General features: G+C 44.3%; 1 protein-coding gene across 3 annotated transcripts in view; it reads right to left on the bottom strand.

The window, feature by feature from the left end:
- Positions 1–20683, bottom strand: part of MYO5B (myosin VB) — a 307859-nt gene that overhangs the window by 98705 nt on the left and 188471 nt on the right. For all 3 annotated transcript variants that reach the window (XM_080973376.1, XM_080973378.1, XM_080973377.1), the window contains exons 11-16: positions 19969–20050; positions 17918–18058; positions 15228–15350; positions 12234–12317; positions 5899–6051; positions 3876–3973 (exon numbers count right to left, since the gene is read on the bottom strand). In XM_080973376.1, coding sequence (XP_080829502.1) covers positions 3876–3973; positions 5899–6051; positions 12234–12317; positions 15228–15350; positions 17918–18058; positions 19969–20050 — 681 coding nt within the window. The remainder of the gene's footprint in view (positions 1–3875; positions 3974–5898; positions 6052–12233; positions 12318–15227; positions 15351–17917; positions 18059–19968; positions 20051–20683) is intronic.

Raw genomic sequence — 20683 nt, forward strand, 5'->3', positions numbered from 1 at the left:
GGGCAAGGGGAGCTTCTGATGTGGGCTGAGAGCCCTCTCAATCTGGCCTTTGGGACTCTCCCCAAACTTCACTCCCTCTCCCCAGGCAACTTCCCTAATCGGCCCATGCATTTTGGGGTGTATGCGTCCGGGGCACAGAAGTGAAGGGGAAATGCTTTTGACTAGCTGGGATGTGTCCCTGAACTGTAACAATGCTTATCACATGCCAGGTTGAAGGATGGAGAGATGCGGTAATAGGTGGTGATATAGCAACCTCTGGCTTTTGTGTACCTGGAATGTCCCCTGGTGTACATCTGCTGCCCCACCAATTTTTGCTTCTGACCCTCACCCTCCTCTAGCATAAGGAGAACATGGTCTATGAGGGAACCTTGCCCTCTGGTTGAAGAAAACAAAACAGTTTCCTGTCCCTATCCCTAAGCAGAGGTCACCTTCGTTTTCCCAGCACCAAGGAGGTGCATGGGATCACTGCTTTCAACCTGAAATGAATTCCGAATTCTGGATCCTACTTGTGGAAGGCCTTTTCACCCCCCTTCAGTGAATAACTGGTCTGAAGGCAGCCCTGTATCAGGAAGTTTTTACTGTTTTATTATGTTTTTATGTGTGTTGGAAGCTGCCCAAAGTGGCTGGGTGAAATAATATAAATATAAATATAAATAATATAAATATAAATATAAATAATATAAATATATTGGCAAGTTCACAATTTGCCAGAACTGAATTAGAAACTCCAGGATTGCTCGCCAGTTTCTTTTCTGTGGCTCAAAATCTTCAGCAATTGCTGTCAACATTTAATATTTGCAAATCCAGAATCAATGAGCAGTTTTGAGTAGCCCTTGATGCACCATAATAGCAGAAATACGCCGCCTCCTGGTATTCGCCACATTATAAAATCCATCAAAGCTGTCAATCCCTCAGCAAGTGAGCCATTATTTTATCATGAAGTCAAATGCACAAGAGCAGACATTTAGCACATTATTCCAGCGAGCAGCTCAGCAGTATGTGTGCTCGTGTGCGCGCGCGCGCCATTTTAATAATAATAATAAATAACACTAGCAATTTTGCTTTGACTGAGCACCTTTCATCATGCAAACTCCCAAAGCAATTCTTTATGTTGGCTATAACAAAGAGACCTCTCTGAAATGCTGCTGCCACAATCAAACTCTTGCCACTTTGGGACAGAGTACAGCAGTTATTCAACAACACATTTAGGAAGAAGCGGAGACTATCGCAAATTTCACAGGAGTAACTATAGCAAAAGTTAAGTGAGGGAATGAATTTCAGTAGGGACAAATGTAAGATTCTGCAGTTAGGCAGGAAGAACCAGGTGCACAAATATAAGATGAGGGGCGCCTGGATTGCCAGCAGTGCATGTGAAAAGGATCTAGGGATCTTAGTAGACCACAAACTTAACATGAGTCAATAGTGTGCTGCAACAGCAAGAAAAGCTAAAGCTACTGTATTTTTCGCTCTATAGGACGCACTTTTTCCCCTCCAAAAATTAAGGGGAAATGTGTGTGCGTCCTATGGAGGGAATGCAGGCTCCTTGGCTTCAGCAATAGAAACTGCAAAGCCTCTGAAGCGCAAAGGGAGCGCTCCCTCCGCGCTCTGGAGGCTTCCCGTTGCTTTCGCTGAAGCCTGGAGAGCGAGAGGGGTCGGTGCGCACCAACCCCTCTCGCTCTGGAGGCTTCAGCAAGACTCTCCTGGCTTCAGCAAAAGGAACCCGAAGCCTGCGGAGCACAGCGGGAACTCGCGCTGTGCTCTGAAGGCTTCAGGGATCTTTGAGGCTGGCGGTGGGGGAAAGCAGCACGGTTGAACGCACAGAATGCACTTGAATGCACAGGAAACACCTTGTTTTAGAGGGGGAGAACAAGAAAAAAAATTCTCCCCCTCTTTGCGCAGCGCCCCTTCAGCGAAGCAGCAGGAGAAATGGAAAGGGCTCTGTTTCTCTTGCCGCTTCGCTGAAGGGGCGCTGAGCAGAGAGAGGGAGAATTTTTTTTTCTTGTTCTCCCCCTCCAAAACAAGGTGTGCCCTATGGTTGGGTGCATCCTATAGAGCAAAAAATACGGTATTCTAGGCTCCATCAACAGAAGCATAGTGTCCAGGTCAAGGGAAGTAATAGTACCGCTCTATTCTGCCTTGGTCAGACAACGCCTGGAGTACTATGTCCAGTTCTGGGTGCCACAATAGATAGGATATTCTTTAGGGGAAGGGCAGTGGCTCAATGGTAGAGCCTCTGCTCTGAATACAAAAGGTTCTGGGTTCAAACCACAGCATCTCCAGATGGAGCTGGGAACACCCCTTCTGAAACACTGGAGAGCTGTTGCTAGTCAGTGCAGACAATACTGGGATAGGTGAACTCAGCATAAGGCAGCTGTCATCCCCTATGGAAAGACACATTTCTAAAGGCTCATTGCAGTGCTCAGCATCGGGCAGGATTACCCCATATACAATTAAAAAAGAGGGCCTTCTCAGTGGTGGCACCCACCTTGTGGAACGCCCTCCCATCAGATGTCAAGGAGATGAGTAACTATATAACCTTTAGAAGACATCTGAGGGGGGCCACTAGGGGCGCATTGGAAGATGGCTGACAATAACACCTCTCCGGTCCACACGAGGTAATTAAGAGGCTGTTATGGGAGTATGCAGCCTCCCTTGTTGCCCCAAGGATATGGGGAACACTGCCCTTGCCTGCTGTGCCCATAAATCACCCCCTGATTCGAAAGAAGGGGGTGAGGGCACTAGGCAGAATGCCCTTGTGTGGACTCCGGCTCTCCTTGACGCTGTCTCTGATCGCGCCACTAGCTGCAGCAATTTGTAATAATTAATTTGGAAGAAGCAAATGCACATATTTCAAGTGAAAAAGGGGAGTGAAGACTGCTAACTGAAGGGACCTCTGTGAAAGAAGAACAACAGGTCGGAGCAACAGGAATATCTCATGGAGAAGACACATTAAAGGCTGGGTATGTCGGCAGCGGGACTGGATGGGGGGGGACTTTTTTCTTTTCTTCTATGTGATTTCTTCTATGTGAAGAACCCCTCCCTATACTGGATCCGTCGGCTAACTGACCTAAGCAGGATGTTTAAGGTCTGTGTGGAAATGAACTTTAACCAAAAGTATGTTTTATGGAGATTGAGTAAAGAATAAGAGCTTTTGGAGTGACGCAGCAATAAAAACAGCCGCCATCTTGCCAGGCTTGGTCGAAGGATTTACAACCGGGAGGAGGAATGGATTTGTTTTCGGACTGCATTCCTGGCGAACCTCCTCAGAGGTTGGGAGAAAGGTGGCAGATTTGTGAAGATTAACGACGGTAAGACTGTTTTTATTTATGGAAGGGTTGATATACGGAAACCGTCTGAATATGGTTCTTGAATAAAAATATCCACACAGGATTACAACTTGCTTTAACCCGCTTTGGAGAGCATCAGAGGTCACAAAGAGAAAAGATGTGGAAAACAATAAGAAAGCACTGGACAGTATTGTGAACATCATATGGATAGATTTGTGGACATTAAAGCAGCAGCAAGAAGATGATTGGATCCCCTTCGGAACTTGAAATATGGGTACCCCCAACAAAAATTTAAAATTCGGCTTTGTAATCTGGAATTTATGTAATTTGGTTTGATTTGATGTGATTGGTCGGTTAATAAAAAATTATTAAAAATAAATAAATAGAAGACATCTGAAGGCGGCCCTGTATAGGGAAGCTTTTTAGGATTTTATGCTTTTTTATATGTTGGAAGCTGCCCAGAGTGGCTGGGGCAACCCAGTCAGATGGGTGGGGCACAAATAACAACAACAACTGACAGTCAGACATCAACTGTCTCATGGTCTGCTTAACTTCAGCCCATTGATGTTCTTGTCTTGTCGTACTTACCTGAAAGGAAGCTTCTCATCATTTGGCTTGATGCAGCGTACGTAATGGGGAGTGGTGGCATTCAGGGTCTCCATAAGCAAATGTAAGGAGTTACGGAACTGGAAGAAACAATTAAAAAGACAACCCATTCCTGAAATGAGATGACATAATGTGGGGTGTAACATCACTTTCTTTTTCTACACCTGATTACACTTAATGAGCGACTGCTAAATATGTGAGATGACTCAGCCCTAGAGCACAGCATCTCTGCCTGTGAAGCCTTGCCCACTCTTCTGGACACTGCAGTCAAGTGAGGAACATGCACATGGAAACACGTGTAAAGGGGGGGGGTGAATAGTTTGCCCAATCCTGGTCACTGCCTCGTGGCTACAGCATGTGTGAATGACACAGTGTCATGGTGACAAACTGCTTGCTTCACAACTCCTCAAATGCAATCCTTTTTCAGCAGAGACTGTTCAGGGATTTCGGGGAGTGTGTGTGTGTGTGTGTGTGTGAGAGAGAGAGAGAGAGAGAGAGAGAGAGAGAGAGAGAATAGGCCTTTTAACATCACAAAACAGCAAGGGAGGAATGGGCCCAAAGGACATCAGATTCTATGCTCCTGCCTCTAGACAGGATCCTGCCCAAATTGCTCCGGATATTTTAATAGGAAAACAGTGCATATGGCATTTTAAATAAATATAATAGGGTGCAATTCAACATCGTGCTAAAGCGTTCATTCTGCCAAGAGTAAGCATTTCTGTTTGCCAGACAGAACCATCTCTCCCTGGAGAGGGAGCAGGGGGAAAGAGAGGGCAGAAAGTCACACGGTGCTAGCAAGACAAATTGCCATGGTTTCTGCTAGCACAACAACATGTTTGGATCTGGCCCAAATATTGCAAAATCCACCTGGCAAGCATGCCACACATAAGAGTGGAAGACAGAATCTGGGGCTCACTGAACCACAGACGGCTGTTAAGTTAAATAACTGCAAGGACTGATACCGATTCTGGCCTGAGAGAAGCCTTCTTTTGGAACTTAGAATGGTCACTGGGGTGGTTTTGTGCCCTAATAAAATCTCCTGCCCCCAGATCTAAGCAGAAGGCAAAAGAAATGCCAAACCACCCCAAATACTAAGGTGGTGGCAGGTGGAGGGGAATACCAAAATTTCCCCCCAAATATACTAAAATAAATAAATTGATTTATTTTAGTATATTTGGGGGAAATTGTGTATATTTGAAAACGTGGGCAGCATTAAGATAAATTCAACAGTGTAAATAAGTTTTGATGGATGGACTAATGGAATAATGGAATACTCAATGGTTTAGTTTACATAAAATATGCAGGGATTTATGTTATGGAAAATGAACCATGGAAAGAGTAGAAGCGAAGTCATTCATATTTTATGGTTGTTTAAATGAATATTCTAAAATGTAAAACAGAAAATTTAATAAAAATTATGGGGGGGGGGGGGGAAGGAATACCTAAAATTGGCAGCAGAACTTAAGTAAATAAATGCATCCAAGCAGTAGTATTCAGTGTTGGTTATTCACTTAGTCTTACGTTTTTAGTGTGACAAAGAGTACGAATAGAAGGTAAAAAGATAAAGGACCCCTAGATGGTTACATCCAGTCAAAGGCGACTATGGGGTTGAGGCGCTCAACTCGTTTTCAGGCCGAGGGAGCCGGCGTTTGTCCACAGACAGCTTTCCGGGTCATGTGACCAGCAGGACTATACCGCTTCTGGTGCAACAGAACACTGTGACGGAAACCAGAGCACATGGAAACACTGTTTACCTTCCCACCACAGTGGTGCCTATTTATCTACTTGCACTGGTGTGCTTTCGAACTGCTAGGTTGGCAGGAGCTGGGACAGAGCAATGGGAGCTCACCCCGTCGCAGGGATTTGAACCGCTGACCTTCCGATCAGCAAGCCCAAGAGGCTCAGTGGTTTAGACCACAGTGCCACCCGCGTCCCTATAAAGAGGACAAATGCTGCAATGGGAACACAAAAGTTCCACCGAGAGTGTGTGAGAACGATTTCCTACCTGATGCCCAACTGTTTTCTTGTGCTCCTTATTGGCTGCTTTCACAGCTGGACGGGCAGAGCGGATATTGATTTTCGAGGAAGCTCCTTTTCCAGTCGCAGCAGCCGGCATGGCGTCTTTCCCATCATGAAACAAGTCGGCTACCATGGGGTACTGCAAAGAAGGAAGAAAGGCTTGGACTGTTCAGTGCTCTTGCTACGGCAGTCAGGAAAACAGGCTTGGCTCCTCCTGGTCAGCAAAGGCATGCTCAGAGCCCTCGCTGAAAGGCAAGGTTTTTAAACAGTGCTATGCTAAATGCAGCCAGGTGAGAACTGCCATATCAAATGCAATTAAATATTTTTCTGTATTTCTTAGAGCCAAAGGAGACCTGATGTTAAGCAGGTTCCTTTTTTAAAATAAAATAAATTGTTGCTAGCTGGGGTGGTGGTGCAATTCCTTTGAGACCACAGTATATAAAAAAAGGGGGGGGGGTAACATTTTAGGAATGCAAGAAGCTGCCTCATATCAAGCCAGACTGTGGCAAGACCACCACAGGTATTCCATATACTCTTCCAACAAGACCACCTGTCTGACTAGCTCAGTATCGTCCGCACCTGTGGTTCTCAAATATTTCCCCCCTCCACAGACCCCTAGAAAATCGCTGAGGGTTTTTTGGCAGATGACTTAATGATTTTTCTGCCAGTTGTAATTGCTCTGTGCTGTGTGACTTTTAACTGTATTTTTACACACATTGCTGCAGGCCACCTGATGGGAACCCCCCCCCCCCAAAAATCTACACAGTTTCAGGCAGAAGTCTTTTCCTCAGCCCTCCATAGAGATCCCAAGGATTCAACCCAAGACCTTCTGCTCCACAAGGCTGAGGTTTAGAAAACCACAGTAACAATTGACTGAGGGAAGTAGATCATAGAATCAAAAAGTCGGAAGGGACTATGGGGATCATCTAGGCCACCCCCTCCAACACAAGGAATCTTTCGCCCCATGTGGGGCTCAAACCCACGGCCCTGAGTTTAAGAGCCTTGTGCTCCAGCAACTGAGTTTAAGCATGTTTAGCCTGGAAAAGAGGACAGTGGGAAGAGATATGAGAGCTATCTTCAAGTATCTAAAGGGCTGCCACATGGAAGATGTTACTCCAAGATTGTTTTCTCCTGCTCTGGAGGGTAGGACTCGAACCAGTGGCTTCAAGTGGCAAGAAAGGAGATTCCACCTAAAGTTCAGGAAGAACGTTCTGACAGTAAGAACAATGTATCGGATTCTTATCTGGTGAAAACAGGCTGCAAGCTTTGTTTATGGCGTCCAACACTGCCGAAGTGGTCCGCAAACAGACGTTGTGAACAGTGATTCCGGATATACCCACTGTTTTGTGGAATTCTTCTTCAGCACAGCAGAAGGATACAGAATTGCTTCATAAACCCATCTATATGGTGACTGGAAAAGTATAACAACAATTCCTATGGAGCAGTGGTCATAAAGTTATGTGGTCACTGCTACACTGCTTCTTTCAGAGACTTGCAACACTGCTACACTGCTTTCTTCAAAGACTTTCAGAGACTTCTAAGACTTATGTTTATTTGGTTTTATGTTTTCAAAAGAATCCATCAAGAGTGCATAATTTGTGACTTTCAGAGATTCCTAAGTTTTCTGTTTATGTGATTTCATATATTTCATATTATATAAAGAGTGTTTATTGATATCGTATCATTGTATTTGGTCATCGTGTTGCCTTGGATATTACAGTGGTACCTCGGGTTAAGTACTTAATTCGTTCCAGAGGTTCGTTCTTAACCTGAAACTGTTCTTAACCTGAAGCACCACTTTACCTAATGGGGCCTCCCGCTGCCACTGCGCCGCCGCCTCATGATTTCTGTTCTCATCCTGAAGCAAAGTTCTTAACCCAAGGTAATATTTCTGGGTTAGCAGAGTCTATAACCTGAAGTGTATGCAACCTGAAGTGTATGTAACCTGAGGTACCACTGTACTAGTAAGAGCTCTCTGACAGTGGAATAGATTCCCTCGGGAAGCGGTGGGCTCTCCTTCCTCGGAGATTTTTATAAGAAGATTTTAAGCAGAGGTCCCTTTTAAGCAGAGGTTGAATCACACCTGTCTGGGACTCTTTAGTTGAGATTCCTGAATTGCAGGGGATTGGATTAGATGACTACGAAGATCCCTTCCAACTCTACAATCCTAAGATTCTATGATGTCTTTTTTTCTCTCTCTCTCTTTCAGGTATGCACAATTATAAGATAGTTTTGAGATAAAGTTACTGAAGAGTTCTGGCCGTCATGGAAACACTTGAAAAACTTTCACGGGCTAAAGACATTGAAGATAATTTAGAAGAACTTACTTTCAGCAAGCACAGCCCAGGCACCCCCCCCAAAAAAACCCTCTCTACCTCACAGCACTTCTGTCACAAAAGAAAATGCCATTAGCCCCATTTCAAAACACTGACCCAAGATGCATATCAGAGCTACAAGGAACTTCAAAAGCAGAATCTCCTTTGCATTGCCTTTATTAAGACAGGACTGTAATTTTCCGTCAGTTCCTCTTGGAGATTAATTAGCCGAACCTTGTTTGCATATCTGCCAAAATCCTGCTGAGGGAAGGATCTGTTTGCATGGTATTATCATCATCTGGCCTGACGCAGGACTCTGTGTTTGTTTTATGCTTGCTGGGCTTTATTTTAATCACAGCCGCCCACAGAATCCTTTTGTCTGCCTATCTCCTGCCTCCAGCAAGCTTCTCTTGGGCTAACACCTTCAGATAAGCTGGGGAGGTCTGGCGATAGCACATGGTCACTATCTCTCAGCCTCACCTACCTGACAGGGCTGTTGTGAGGGAGCCCTGAGTTCTAGCTTCTCACCTCGTGCAAGAGTAACAGAGCAAATAGTTAAAACAGCACATAGTTAAGAATAGAAAGCCCATAGTTCAAACTATGGAATTTGCTGCTACCACAAGATGTACTATGAATTGATGGAGGATGTCTGTCAGTGGTGACTGGTAACAATGGATATATTACTGACAACATCAGAGGCAGTATACTGGGGAATAACATTGGGAGGTGGTAATTGCCCTCCTTGTGGGTTTCCTAGGAGCATGTGATTGGCCACTGTGGAATCAGAAAGCTGGACTAGGTGGAGCTTCCTGTTATCTGAGGGATAGCTGAGTCAGTAGAGCATAAGACTCTTAATCTCAGGGTCAAACCCCATGTTCGGCGAAAAGATTCCTGCATTGAAGGACTAAATGACCCTGGTAGTCCCTTCCAACTCTACAATTCTATGATTCTACAATTCTATGTTCTTAAAGAATTTATGCTGCTATTCAGGGACTCTTTTGACATTTTAGTTCCTTCTCCCCTTTGGAGCCACACATGCAGGGCAGCAGCCAGATAACTGTGGAAGTGACACACAGCTTTCCCAAAACGAACAACCAGGCGCAAATTTGAGACCAGCGGGAAAAAACAATGCCAAGGATTTTCTCCCCAGGAGCATTGCAAGGTGCATGTCTTCTACATGAACATGAACACTTTTGACATGAAAGAGATGTTCACGCTCAAGCACTCCAAGGCCCCTTGCATCGCAAGTATTATTTCAAAACAAGAGCAATAGATCGTGGTGCCAGAAAGCAGCTCTCGGCCGCAACACAGAACAGCTTCTCTTCACCCTTAACTTACTCCCTGTTGTGGCATGCCTGGCTATTTCCGAGGGTGGGGTGGGGGGAGTGTTTCAGAGATGTTTTACTGCAATTTTTGTGCTGTGTGCTCAGATGGGGAAAAGCGGGACAATTGAAAGTGAGGATTGTTCTATTTGGCAGGTTGAAAAACAGAGACATCACCTTGCCAACAAAGGTCCGTATAGTAAAAGCTATGGTTTTCCCAGTAGTGATGTATGGAAGTGAGAGCTGGACCATAAAGAAGGCCGATTGCCGAATAATTGATGCTTTTGAATTATGGTGCTGGAGGAGACTCTTGAGAGTCCCAGTGGACTGCAAGAAGATCAAACCTATCCATTCTTAAGGAAATCAGCCCTGAGTGCACACTGGAAGGACAGATCCTGAAGCTGAGGCTCCAATACTTTGGCCACCTCATGAGAAAAGAAGACTCCCTGGAAAAGACCGTGATGTTGGGAAAGATGGAGGGTGCAAGGAGAAGGGGATGACAGAGGATGAGATGGTTGGACAGTGTTCTCGAAGCTACCAGCATGAGTTTGACCAAACTGCGGGAGGCAGTGGAAGACAGGAGTGCCTGGTGTGCTCTGGTCCATGGGGTCACGAAGAGTCGGACACGACTAAATGACTAAACAACAACAATGCTTGCAGAGATGGAACCTTTGAAATAGTGTGACTCTGAATTCCACCCAGTGTGTTTAGGATAGCAACTTTTTTTTTAAAGTCCTTTTCTCTCCTGCAATAGAGCAAACATCTCTCCTGTACTGATTTGCTTCTTGAAAGGAGCAATCAGGGCCGGTCCTTTATCTGCAAGAAAGGCTCCTTTGTCTGCTAAAAGCCTTCCTCTCCTCCCTTCATTCCATCTGTACTAATACACCTACAGAAGCGGGATCTGGGCAAGCGCCACTGTTTTGTGCTCAAGAGAAAGATGTTCACCACAGCTCATAGTAACAGTAATAAATCTGTCCAGCCAGAAGCTGCAAGACTGCAAGAAAGGTTTTTGTTTAACTCGCACACTGCTAACTGGAATAGAATCTTGTTCACAATATCGCACCAACGCTTTGGTGTTCCTTCTTGGGCTCTTTTTATCTGCTTGTTGCTTCTCCCTGCTCCTCTGGCTCAGAGCACCTGAATCCTAACAATAAAGTGAAATTAACCTGCCATTTAAACTGTGTTATCTGCTCCATGCAGTCTGCCTTGTGTCCCAATCTCTTTGGGGGAAGCTCTTCGCTGCCCCTGCTGCTGCCTCCCGCCCTCCCTCCCAGTCTGGCTGATTTTCCAGGAGTTCTGGTTGGGCTTTTGCCCTTGAATTTTTCTGGGGAGAACAGCCACTGAAAACAGATGAAATGGGAGCACATACCTCTAGGGGAGAAGCATTAGACTCATGTACCCCTTGGGGGGGGGGGAAATCTATTTGCAAAGGAGGGAAAATATGCAAAGGCTTACTACAGATGGCTTGTGGCTCACTAGGGTGTTTGGTGGCAATCTTGCTTTGAACTGCTGAATTTTGCAGTTTTTGCACATGTGTGTACACACACACACACACACACACAAATGTTTAATTCTAACTGTAGCCATAGGGGTTTAAGCAGTATCATTTTTAAAAAACATATACAGTGTATATAGAATATGGATAGATATCTTTTCAAAATGAGAGCAAGAACATCAAGTAATACTGCAAACTCACACCCTTCATTGAATTTATACACATACATAAGAGGCTCATTTATAATTATATTTCGGGACGGATTCGTGTCCTTATGTAGCTGTTTTGTTTTATACTTTCTGGAAGTTCCATGATCATATTATAAAGCAGTTGCGTTCTGCGTAATAAATCAAGCCCTGCTAGGAGTCGTATCTTTCTGTTTTCCAATGCATTTCTTACCAGTAAAAAATATTCAGTGTGGCACGAGCAAATTTTCATTCTGAAAGTGTGGCCCAGGGGGAAAAGTTTGAGGACCACTGGACAGCAGCAAGGGCTTGATGGAGTCGCAAAGTCATTGTTGCTTCTAGAGCCCTGTGTCAGTGGTCCTGTGCCAGTTTGGCTCCATTCCATCCTTCTGAAATGCCCCCTTACTGAGGTTTCCACTGGTTACCACCACTGGGAAAGCTACTGGTGGTTTCTTCCACCTGCCACCTGAGGAGGTGCATCGCAGTGCTCCTTGAGCGTGTTGCCCCGTGATGGCCAAGGCCAATCGAATCAGGCAGGGCTGGTTGGAGGGACACCCAGCACGATGGACTGAGAACTTGAATTGCTTTGCCCACTTATATACAACGATCACCCTGCGTAAAGTATCAACAACTGAGGGCTAAACACAGAAGGATCTAGCTGTGGCAAGGAACCCACACCTCAGGAGGCAAGAGTACCAACCAGAATGTTAATGTACATCCCTTGGCTACCTTGGGGCCAGGGATCAGCTAATATTTGGTAACATCTGATCATTGTGAGCTCTTCAAGAGCCCTCTACCCTCATGAGGACTCTTGCAGATTGTAGAATGCCAATGATACCTTGCACTATTTTAATGAAACCAAGATGGACACTTCTTCTCCACAATTCAATCTTAAGCGAATCATTAAGGATGGGAAGCAAGAAGAGGAGGCTAAGCAGGAACCATGAGTAATGCTGGAATGTCAGTTTTAAGTTTATTCCACCCCCTGGTATCTCAGAGTTTACCTTGCTGGCTTTCAGTATATTGATCTGTTCTTCATGTACAGTGTCTCTGTTTTTCTCCAGAAATCCATCACAGTGGTACTCCACCTAGGACACAGGGAAACATAGCAGATGCGGGACAAGAGTTAAGATTTTGAATGTAGATTATCCTAACAAAAACCCACCCAGACATTTTTTCAGACACAGAGATGAGCCACAAGGTTTCAAATACATTGTTTTTGATGGCATCCTGAATCTTATCTATGCCCATGATGGAATCCTCAAGTGATTGGTTTGTGACTTCCGAAATCCAATCTGAGTTGACCTACACATATATATACACACACAAAACACTGCCGGCCATCTTCTTCCTTGCCTTTCTGCTTCCAGTATCTCAGCGATTCTGAATACCAGAAACTTATAACAGTCAGGATTTTAACATGAATCTATGGAGTAATACACGAACAAGAGCTATATAGAGCAGATGTTTCCCGAATATAAGCCAACTGTGCTCTTGAGACTTTTAAGCCTCTGAAATTCTTATGGCATAAACTTCCAAAGAAAATCATTCCCCAGATAATAGCTTAGTTTAAGGCAGAAGGCTGGACAAAAGTTACCAAGTGAAATTTACAGTGGGGTGGTTGTTGTGGCAAATAATTCTAGCTCTTTCCCATCTATCCTCGAAGCTTAAGGCAGAAAGCACATTTCAGTCTGAACCAACAAATAAGGAAAGTATAAAAATCTCTCTCAGGTCGGCATCAAGGAAACCAGAACCAGACCTCTGAGGAAATCAGTCGTTAACAGAGAGCTAATTATAAGGATAATCAACAACATTTAGAGACCTCTCTGGAAATTGCTTTTCATTTCCTTTTCAAAACACATGCAAACCGTACATGTTAATTGAGGCCCATAAAATATGCTTATTTGCTCTGAGCTTAGTCTCCAAGCTTTTAAGAAGCAGATCTTAAAGATTGAGAAATAGATCTTTAAAACTCGCAGGCTAGAAGCATCTCCCAGAATCTTTCCTCAATACTTTAGATATCACAGACTGAACAATAATAGTCCATAAAGTATCTCAGACTTCTTTTCAAGGATCGTTACTATGAAAAATTGCATAAATTTTTAAATTTTCACTCCGTGGAACCCTTTTCACACTTACCTTTCCCTATAAAAAATTCCAGAGCCCTTCTAATTTAGATCCAAACATGCAACAGCAGAAGATCCATTTACTTAAATCTGTGTGCGCCCCAGTGGTCCAATGAAAATTGGCAGTGGAGGTCTACATTTTTCAACCAAAACGGACAGACAAATATAGGAAGTTGGAGCCTTTCTGCAGCTAACACTGACATTCCCACTGTGCTTTTTGCTCACAAGCACATCTACTCTAACTGTCTCACTTCCAGAACCAAAGCTGGACTGAGGAATGAAGCACGAGGGGGAAGGGTAGAAGGCAGGAGATCAGCCCCAACTAATGTGCCTCTTTTGCTCAGATTCCTCCAGCTGGAACTAAACAGATATACCTTCCATGTGCAGTCTGAGAGCCATGGAAAGGAAGGGACATTAAGAAGGCCAAGTGTCTTTCAAAGAAGGACAGTCAACTTTAACAAAGAGCTTTTAACCGCATCTGATAGCAGAAGCTCCAGACTTATTTTTCTCTGATTTGTATCCATCGCTCTAACCAATCAATACATAATTATGGCACTGCATCTAGGCCGCCAGGTATCCGTCGCAGCAGACCAGAGTGATGGGCCTTACTCAGTGAACACCTAGCCCATTGCTTCTCTAATCCATCAAGATGCTGTCCCATTTAACTGAACATGACTTGACACTAGTGTGGGAGAGAGACTGTGTATGCAGGTTCTCTCCACCCATCCTCGCAGCTGGTTCTTTGAGAGTCTGCTATTATTATAACTTGAAATGCAGACAAGAGACTCAAGGGGGAGATGGCAAGGTACATTAGGCTGAGATGGTGAACCCTGTCCAAGCATACTGAGGCAGCTTCAAGGTTGACTGGGGAGTTAGAAAAGGGTTGCCAACTGTTTTGGGGCCCTGATCCTATAATTTAACCATCTGGCATGAATTAAGAGTCATTTCTAAGAAGTGAGGTACTTGAATCTGCTGTTAAAAACTGCCCTACCTATTTCCTGGTCTGTTCGTTTGTTTATTAAACTTATATCCCACCTTCCTCCTTGAAGGGTGCCCAGGGCAGCTACCAGCATAAAATCTGGTAAGACTACAGTGGACACTCAGGTTGCAATGTGATCCGTGTGGGAAGCACGTTTGCAACCGGCAGCACCGCAGCTGCGCACGCGGGGGTTGCGATTCAGCGCCTCTGCACATACGCAAAGTGTGATTTAGCGCTTCTGCGCATGTGCAAGCACTGAAAACCGGAAGTAACCTGTTCCGGTACTTCCAGGTTCGGCATGGTACACAACCCGAAATCATGCAACCCGAAGCGTCTGTAACCCAAGGTATAACTGTACATCCAAAGGTAGTAATTAAAAATGACAGCTTTAAAATCCACAGTGCCTGCCTGTTTCAGAATGCAACAACGAAATTACCAGTAAAACAAAGCTGAAAAACAACCATCTATAACCTTCAAATGTAATTAAAATCAACAATAAAACCAGACTGAAATTCATGCCGACATTCTGTATGAAAAAGCAAAAAGAGTACAGCAAAGGTGCTTGCCTGGTGTCAACAGGCAGGGAGTTCCAAAGAGAGGGAGTTCTGCTATACCATAGCGGCTCTCACTATGATGCAACTGAATGAAGCAGCTGGAGCTGGAGCTCCCATCCTACCCCCCAAATTCAGGCTTTCAACTCATTCCTGCATTGGAGGTTGCTGGGCCCTTGGGGTTCTTTCCAACTCTACAATTCTATGATTCTAGACTAGCCTGAGCATTTGAAGATAAAGAGGAAAGTAAACACATTCTCAGCAGCTGCCACAAAACACACTCAGCCCTTCGCCACACAGAACGCAGCCGAACACAGCACACTCTCCAGCCGCTCCTATTACCTTATCTGCAAAGTGCACAACTATAAAGGAGATGTTTGACATGCGAGGCTTCTGGAAGTGCTGGCTGCTGCCATGGCGATCGTACAGCTTCTGAGCCCAGTTCTGATCTGTTCCCTTAGGGACCTTAAAGAAAGAAAGCGAGGGAAGCGAGAGGTGTTAACACAGAAACACATCAATATTCAGCATAAAAGCACATGGCTTATGCTGATTTTACAAAATGTTGTTAGGGTCGAGGCAGCTCTGAATGGAGATTTGCACTGCCAGTTTGTTCCGCAGCAATGATACGATTATAGTACACGACAATGACACGACCAGTACCACTTGCACTAATCCAGCCTTCACTTACCTGTGGCTCCTCAGATGTCTTCAACTACAACTCCCATTAGCTGATGGAAGCTGTAGTTCAAAACATCTGGGAGGTCCCAAGTTGGTACAAGCTGGATTAGTATATTTTTCTGGTAAAATTTACCCAAGGACAAAACCCCTGCGCACAACTATTCTGGACATGTATATCTCACTTCTCCTCCAAGGACCTCAAGTCTACCTGCATGGCTCTTCCTTTCACCATGTTATCCTTACAACAATCTTGCGAGGTGAGCTATAAAAGACTGTGACCGCTTAAGGTCACCCAATGAGCCTGACTGATTGGCGATTTGAATCCTGATCTTTCAGATCCTAGTCCAGCCCTCTAACCATTGCAGAGGTTGGGCGGCCGTCTGTCATGTATGATCTAGTTGAGATTCCTGCATTGCAGGGGGTTGTACTAGACAATTTTCAGGGCCCCTTCCAACTCTGCAAGTCTATTCTAACACATGCAAAACTGGTACGGACCAGATATTGACTGATCTGTCCATTCCTAGATGCAGGTAGTTAAGAGACTGAACTGAGACCTCATCAAAACATGCTAGCACTCCAGTAACATACCAAATAGGTGAGCATCTTTGATGGCAAACTGGGACACTTGTATTGGTCAGGCTTTTCATGGCTTGAGAATAAAACGTTTTGAGCGTTTTACTTTTATATTTACCCCAACATTTTCCTTACAACTTTTATTGCACCATTATCACCTCTTACGGCAATGCTACTAGTGCTTGAGAGAAAAGTAAACAAATATATATGCAGAAATGAAACACAAAGTTGATTCATTCAGGTTGCATCCTGTGTTTCAGCAAAACAAGAAAGCACAGCACTAAAAGACAATAGCTTTTCTAAGTTTAAAGCGCTTAGTGTCTTAATTACTCAAAGCAGATATACACCTAGGCGGAAAACACGTATTTCAGCAGTAACTTGACAGCCTTTGCTTCTCTGTATCACAATCCCACACACCTCAAATGACCTATTTTATCTTCTGTTTAATTATTGTACTGAGTAACAAAGTTTATTTTTGAAAAGGCTTTTCCATAAAATTTTGCCATGCAATCAAGATAATGCCACCTTTGTTTACTCACGGCATCCTTAAAATGTGAGGATTTGACAAGAATGGACTTTTGCACAATTTATTCTTTATGCAGGTTCTGCTCACTGCCCTGCCTCCCCACACCCCGTGTCTGTTACTGGAATCCCAAAGTGCTATCCTGCTTCCAGGGACGGCCAAGGGCCCAAAAAACCCGTCGCTAATTTCAAAGGAGTAAAGGTAAAAGGTAAAGGGACCCCTGACCATTAGGTCCAGTGGTGGCCGACTCTGGGGTTGCAGCGGTCATCTCGCTTTATTGGCCGAGGGAGCTGGCGTACAGCTTCTGGGTCATGTGGCCAGCATGACTAAACCGCTTCTGGCGAACCAGAGCAGCACACGGAAACGCCGTTTACCTTCCTGCCGGAGCAGTACCTATTTATCTACTTGCACTTTGACGTGCTTTCGAACTGCTAGGTTGGCAGGAGCTGGGACCGAGCAACGGGAGCTCACTCTGTCACAGGGATTCGAACCGCTGACCTTCTGATCAGCAAGCCCTAGGCTCTGTGGTTTAACCCACAGCGCCACCCGCGTCCAGGGCTAATTACTGTCATACATTTTCAGTTGGACCTATACTTAGTCATGTTCATAGACTTCTTCTTCCTCTTCTTCTTCCAATTGTACCTTGGTTGACGAACGCCTTGCGACTTGAACATTTTGGCTCCCGAATGCCGCAAACCCGGAAGTGAGTGTTCTGGTTTGCAAACCTTCTTTGGAACCCGAACGTCTGTTTCGGCTGTTGGCACTGTTTCCGGGCCCAATCAGCCAATCGGAAGCTGTGCCTTGGTTCATGAACGTTTTGGAAGTCGAACAGACTTCCGGAACGGATACCGTTCGTCAACCAAGGTATGACTGTATTGTTATTGCCACCCATCCGACTGGGTTGCCCCAGCCACTCTGGGCGGTTCCCAACAAAATATTAAAAACGCAATAAAACAGCAAACATTTAAAACTTCTCCATACAGGGCTGCCTTCATAAAACAAGCAAGCAAGCAAGCAAGCAAGCAAGCAAGCAAGCAAGCAAGCAAACAAACAAACAAACAAACAAACAAACAAACAAACAAACTGTGTGGCAGGTAAGTCAGGTAGCAAAAGGATGGCCCTGCCACAGCTCTGCTCTGCTAAGCAGAGGATTATAGGAGCAGCAAAGGCAGAATTTCCAAAAGCCTTTAAAGCTTATTGCTTATTGTGACACTCGTATAGATGGAGGGTGACCAAGAACGATTCTGGCTCTTCTTACCTTGCATTCTTCATCCAGCAAGTCGAAGATACCCAGCTTGGCTTCAATAAGGTCTATGCATGGCTGGTTGTCGTAAAAATCTATAAGTGTCCACGGGATCTGCTCCTTCATATATTCCTCCTGCTCCAGTTTAAACACATGCTGCAACCGAAAGACAGTAAAGGTCCGTCTGGATTTAGGAAAAACTAATCTGATGATAAATGAAGGAATGTTCTCAAGGGCCTACTGGGATTTTATTTTATTTTCTCAAAGCCCAGATGCCTAGTCACTCTCTAGATTTAATGCCTGCTTTAAATTCAGCCAGCTAGCCCTGGGGATTATCTAATTGATTTTTGATTTTTATTGTTATTCATGTTTTCATACTGTATTTTATCCTACTCTTAGAATTAAGTGTTTTAAAGTGTTTTAAATTTGTTGTTAGCTGCCCTGAGCCTGGTTTTTGAACCAGGATGGGCAGGGTATAAATAAAAAGAAGTTGTTGTTGTTGTTATTCCAAATGTCTGATTCTCAAAAGGTCACACACTGGGACAGACACCCAAGGCATGGGGCCTGTGCAAAAATGGGCACTGAGAGTGAAACCAGAAGCACAGTCGTGCTGCCTTCTTCCCCGCAGGTAAGTGCTGTGTGTAAAGTGCTGTGATAACACCAAGGTTGCAGGTTCAATCCCCACATGGGACAGTTCCATATTCCTGCATTGCAGGGGGTTGGACTAGATGACCCTTAGGGTCCCTTCCAACTCATTCTTTCCCTGCCTCTTTTAAATCTAGGCTGACTGGGAAAGCGGCACCTGAGGATCACTATTATTAGTAGTAGCAGCAGGCATTTTTATTCTCCTCTGCAGCTGAAAAAGGCTCGCCAAGTGGCTTTCGAATAGCAGTGGAATGACAGCACCTGCCTAAGAGACACAACAGAAAAGGAAAGGGGACTGGGAGGGAGGAGGAACATAAAGCAAGCTTTGGCACTATTTCTTAGATACAGAGATCTCACAGCCATCAGCAGGATTGGGGGGATATTGGAGGACCCCGAATTTGCTGGTCTTTCAGCAACAGCCAACGGAGAGTTCCAGCATATGCACTGCTCTCCCTCTCTCACTGCCTGGTACAGGAGAGAGAAGAAGCTTGCATCTTTTCATACAAATGTAAAGATGCAAGTTAGCACTGGGGGAAACAGTTCCACTGAAACTTTAAAAAGTTGCACCAATAATGTTTCAGTGAAATGATAATTTCACGGTCATTTCTAATTCCATAGGACAATGACTGGTTAGTTTTGGTTTTTGCTTTTTAAAAATTGTTTGGCTAGGGCAAGGGGGGAGGTTATCTGTTGTGGGGAGGATGTTCCTTGCTTTCTTCACCTGTATTTCATTTGTTATGGGGGAGGAGAAGGGGAAAGTGAGGAAGTGTTGCCTGCTTTTTTGGGGGGGGGGGAGAAGGGTTGACAGAGCATAAAACACCATTTCTTCTCTTAAATGTATATTTTGTAGTGTCCACATTCAGCAAGGCTGGAAAAACTTGGTTTTTTATATTAAAAAAATAGGATGGGAAAACTTTTATTAGTCAGGCCATTAGATAGTTGGGAACTCTGAGAGCTTCCTGCTGTTGCAAACCACTGTGATATTTATGATACAGTGGCTTATAAATATTTTTTTATAAGTAAATAAAACAAATACAAGCAGTCTCTGAATCTGGGAGATGATTAAATACATTTTCAGCTACAATTTAGATACAGGCTACTCTTCCTCACAAGAGTAAACCCCACTGAAACCAATGGACCATTATGTTAAGCAAGCATGCAAAAGATTATAGACCCACCATGAATACTGAGGGCTTGTCTGTAATTTTAACATGATAAATAATACATCCTGTTTTCAGCGAAAACAAAACAACCTCAACTGAAAGAAAAAGCCTGTTGTGTGTTAAAAATGTAATGTGGTTGGAGACCCCCTTGCCATCTTTTACACATATTAAAAAATATTTGCTTTTCTATCTATCCCTCTTCACCACATTTCCAGACAATGTCACTGTGGAAAAATAAAAACTATAAACCCAAATTACCGAGTTGAACTGCTGCTGGAGCTTTTCATTGGCATAGTTGATGCAGAATTGTTCAAAGCTATTCACTTCGAAAGTTTCAAACCTGCAGACCAAAACAACATTCTCAGGTCAAGGCTACACAGAACCATTTCTAAAATCTGAGTTTGCAGTTACATTTTAATCGTTTGATTTTTATTTTTTGGGAAGCCACCCTGGGAAGATAGATAGATAGGTAGGTAGGTAGGTAGATAGAACTTTATTTGCATTAGCCAATGGCCATAGCAACAGCAAAACATTACAGTATACACAGAAAAGGAAATTTGATGTAAGAGCACAATTTAAAGTCCTGAATCAGTCGTCAGTTAGTGGCCCTTATTCTGATTGCCCCTGCTATGAACCTAGCAAACTTTGCTGTTATCTGCTCATTTTGATCTGATATTGTGGCAGTGGTTGAGCGCCCTGGGATGGTTAGTACGAGTGGGGTGATGATTTCGTTCCTCAGGTCTTTGTAGAGAGTGCAAGACAGGAGGACGTGTGCCGCTGTTTCGGTGCTACCATCTCCACAGGGGCAAAGATGTTTCTCAGGCGGGATCTTTTGGAATTGACCCTCAAGTACTCCAGATGGCAAAACATCCAGTCTTGCAAGTGTAAAAGCACGTCTGCATTTTGGGATAAGAAGTTTGTGCAGATATGGAGCCAGAGAATCAAAATGGAGAGGTGGAAACTGAACATAGCA

Source organism: Podarcis pityusensis (assembly GCF_964106645.2).
Source record: "Podarcis pityusensis genome assembly, chromosome: 11".
Classification (NCBI taxonomy): Eukaryota; Metazoa; Chordata; class Lepidosauria; order Squamata; family Lacertidae; genus Podarcis; species Podarcis pityusensis.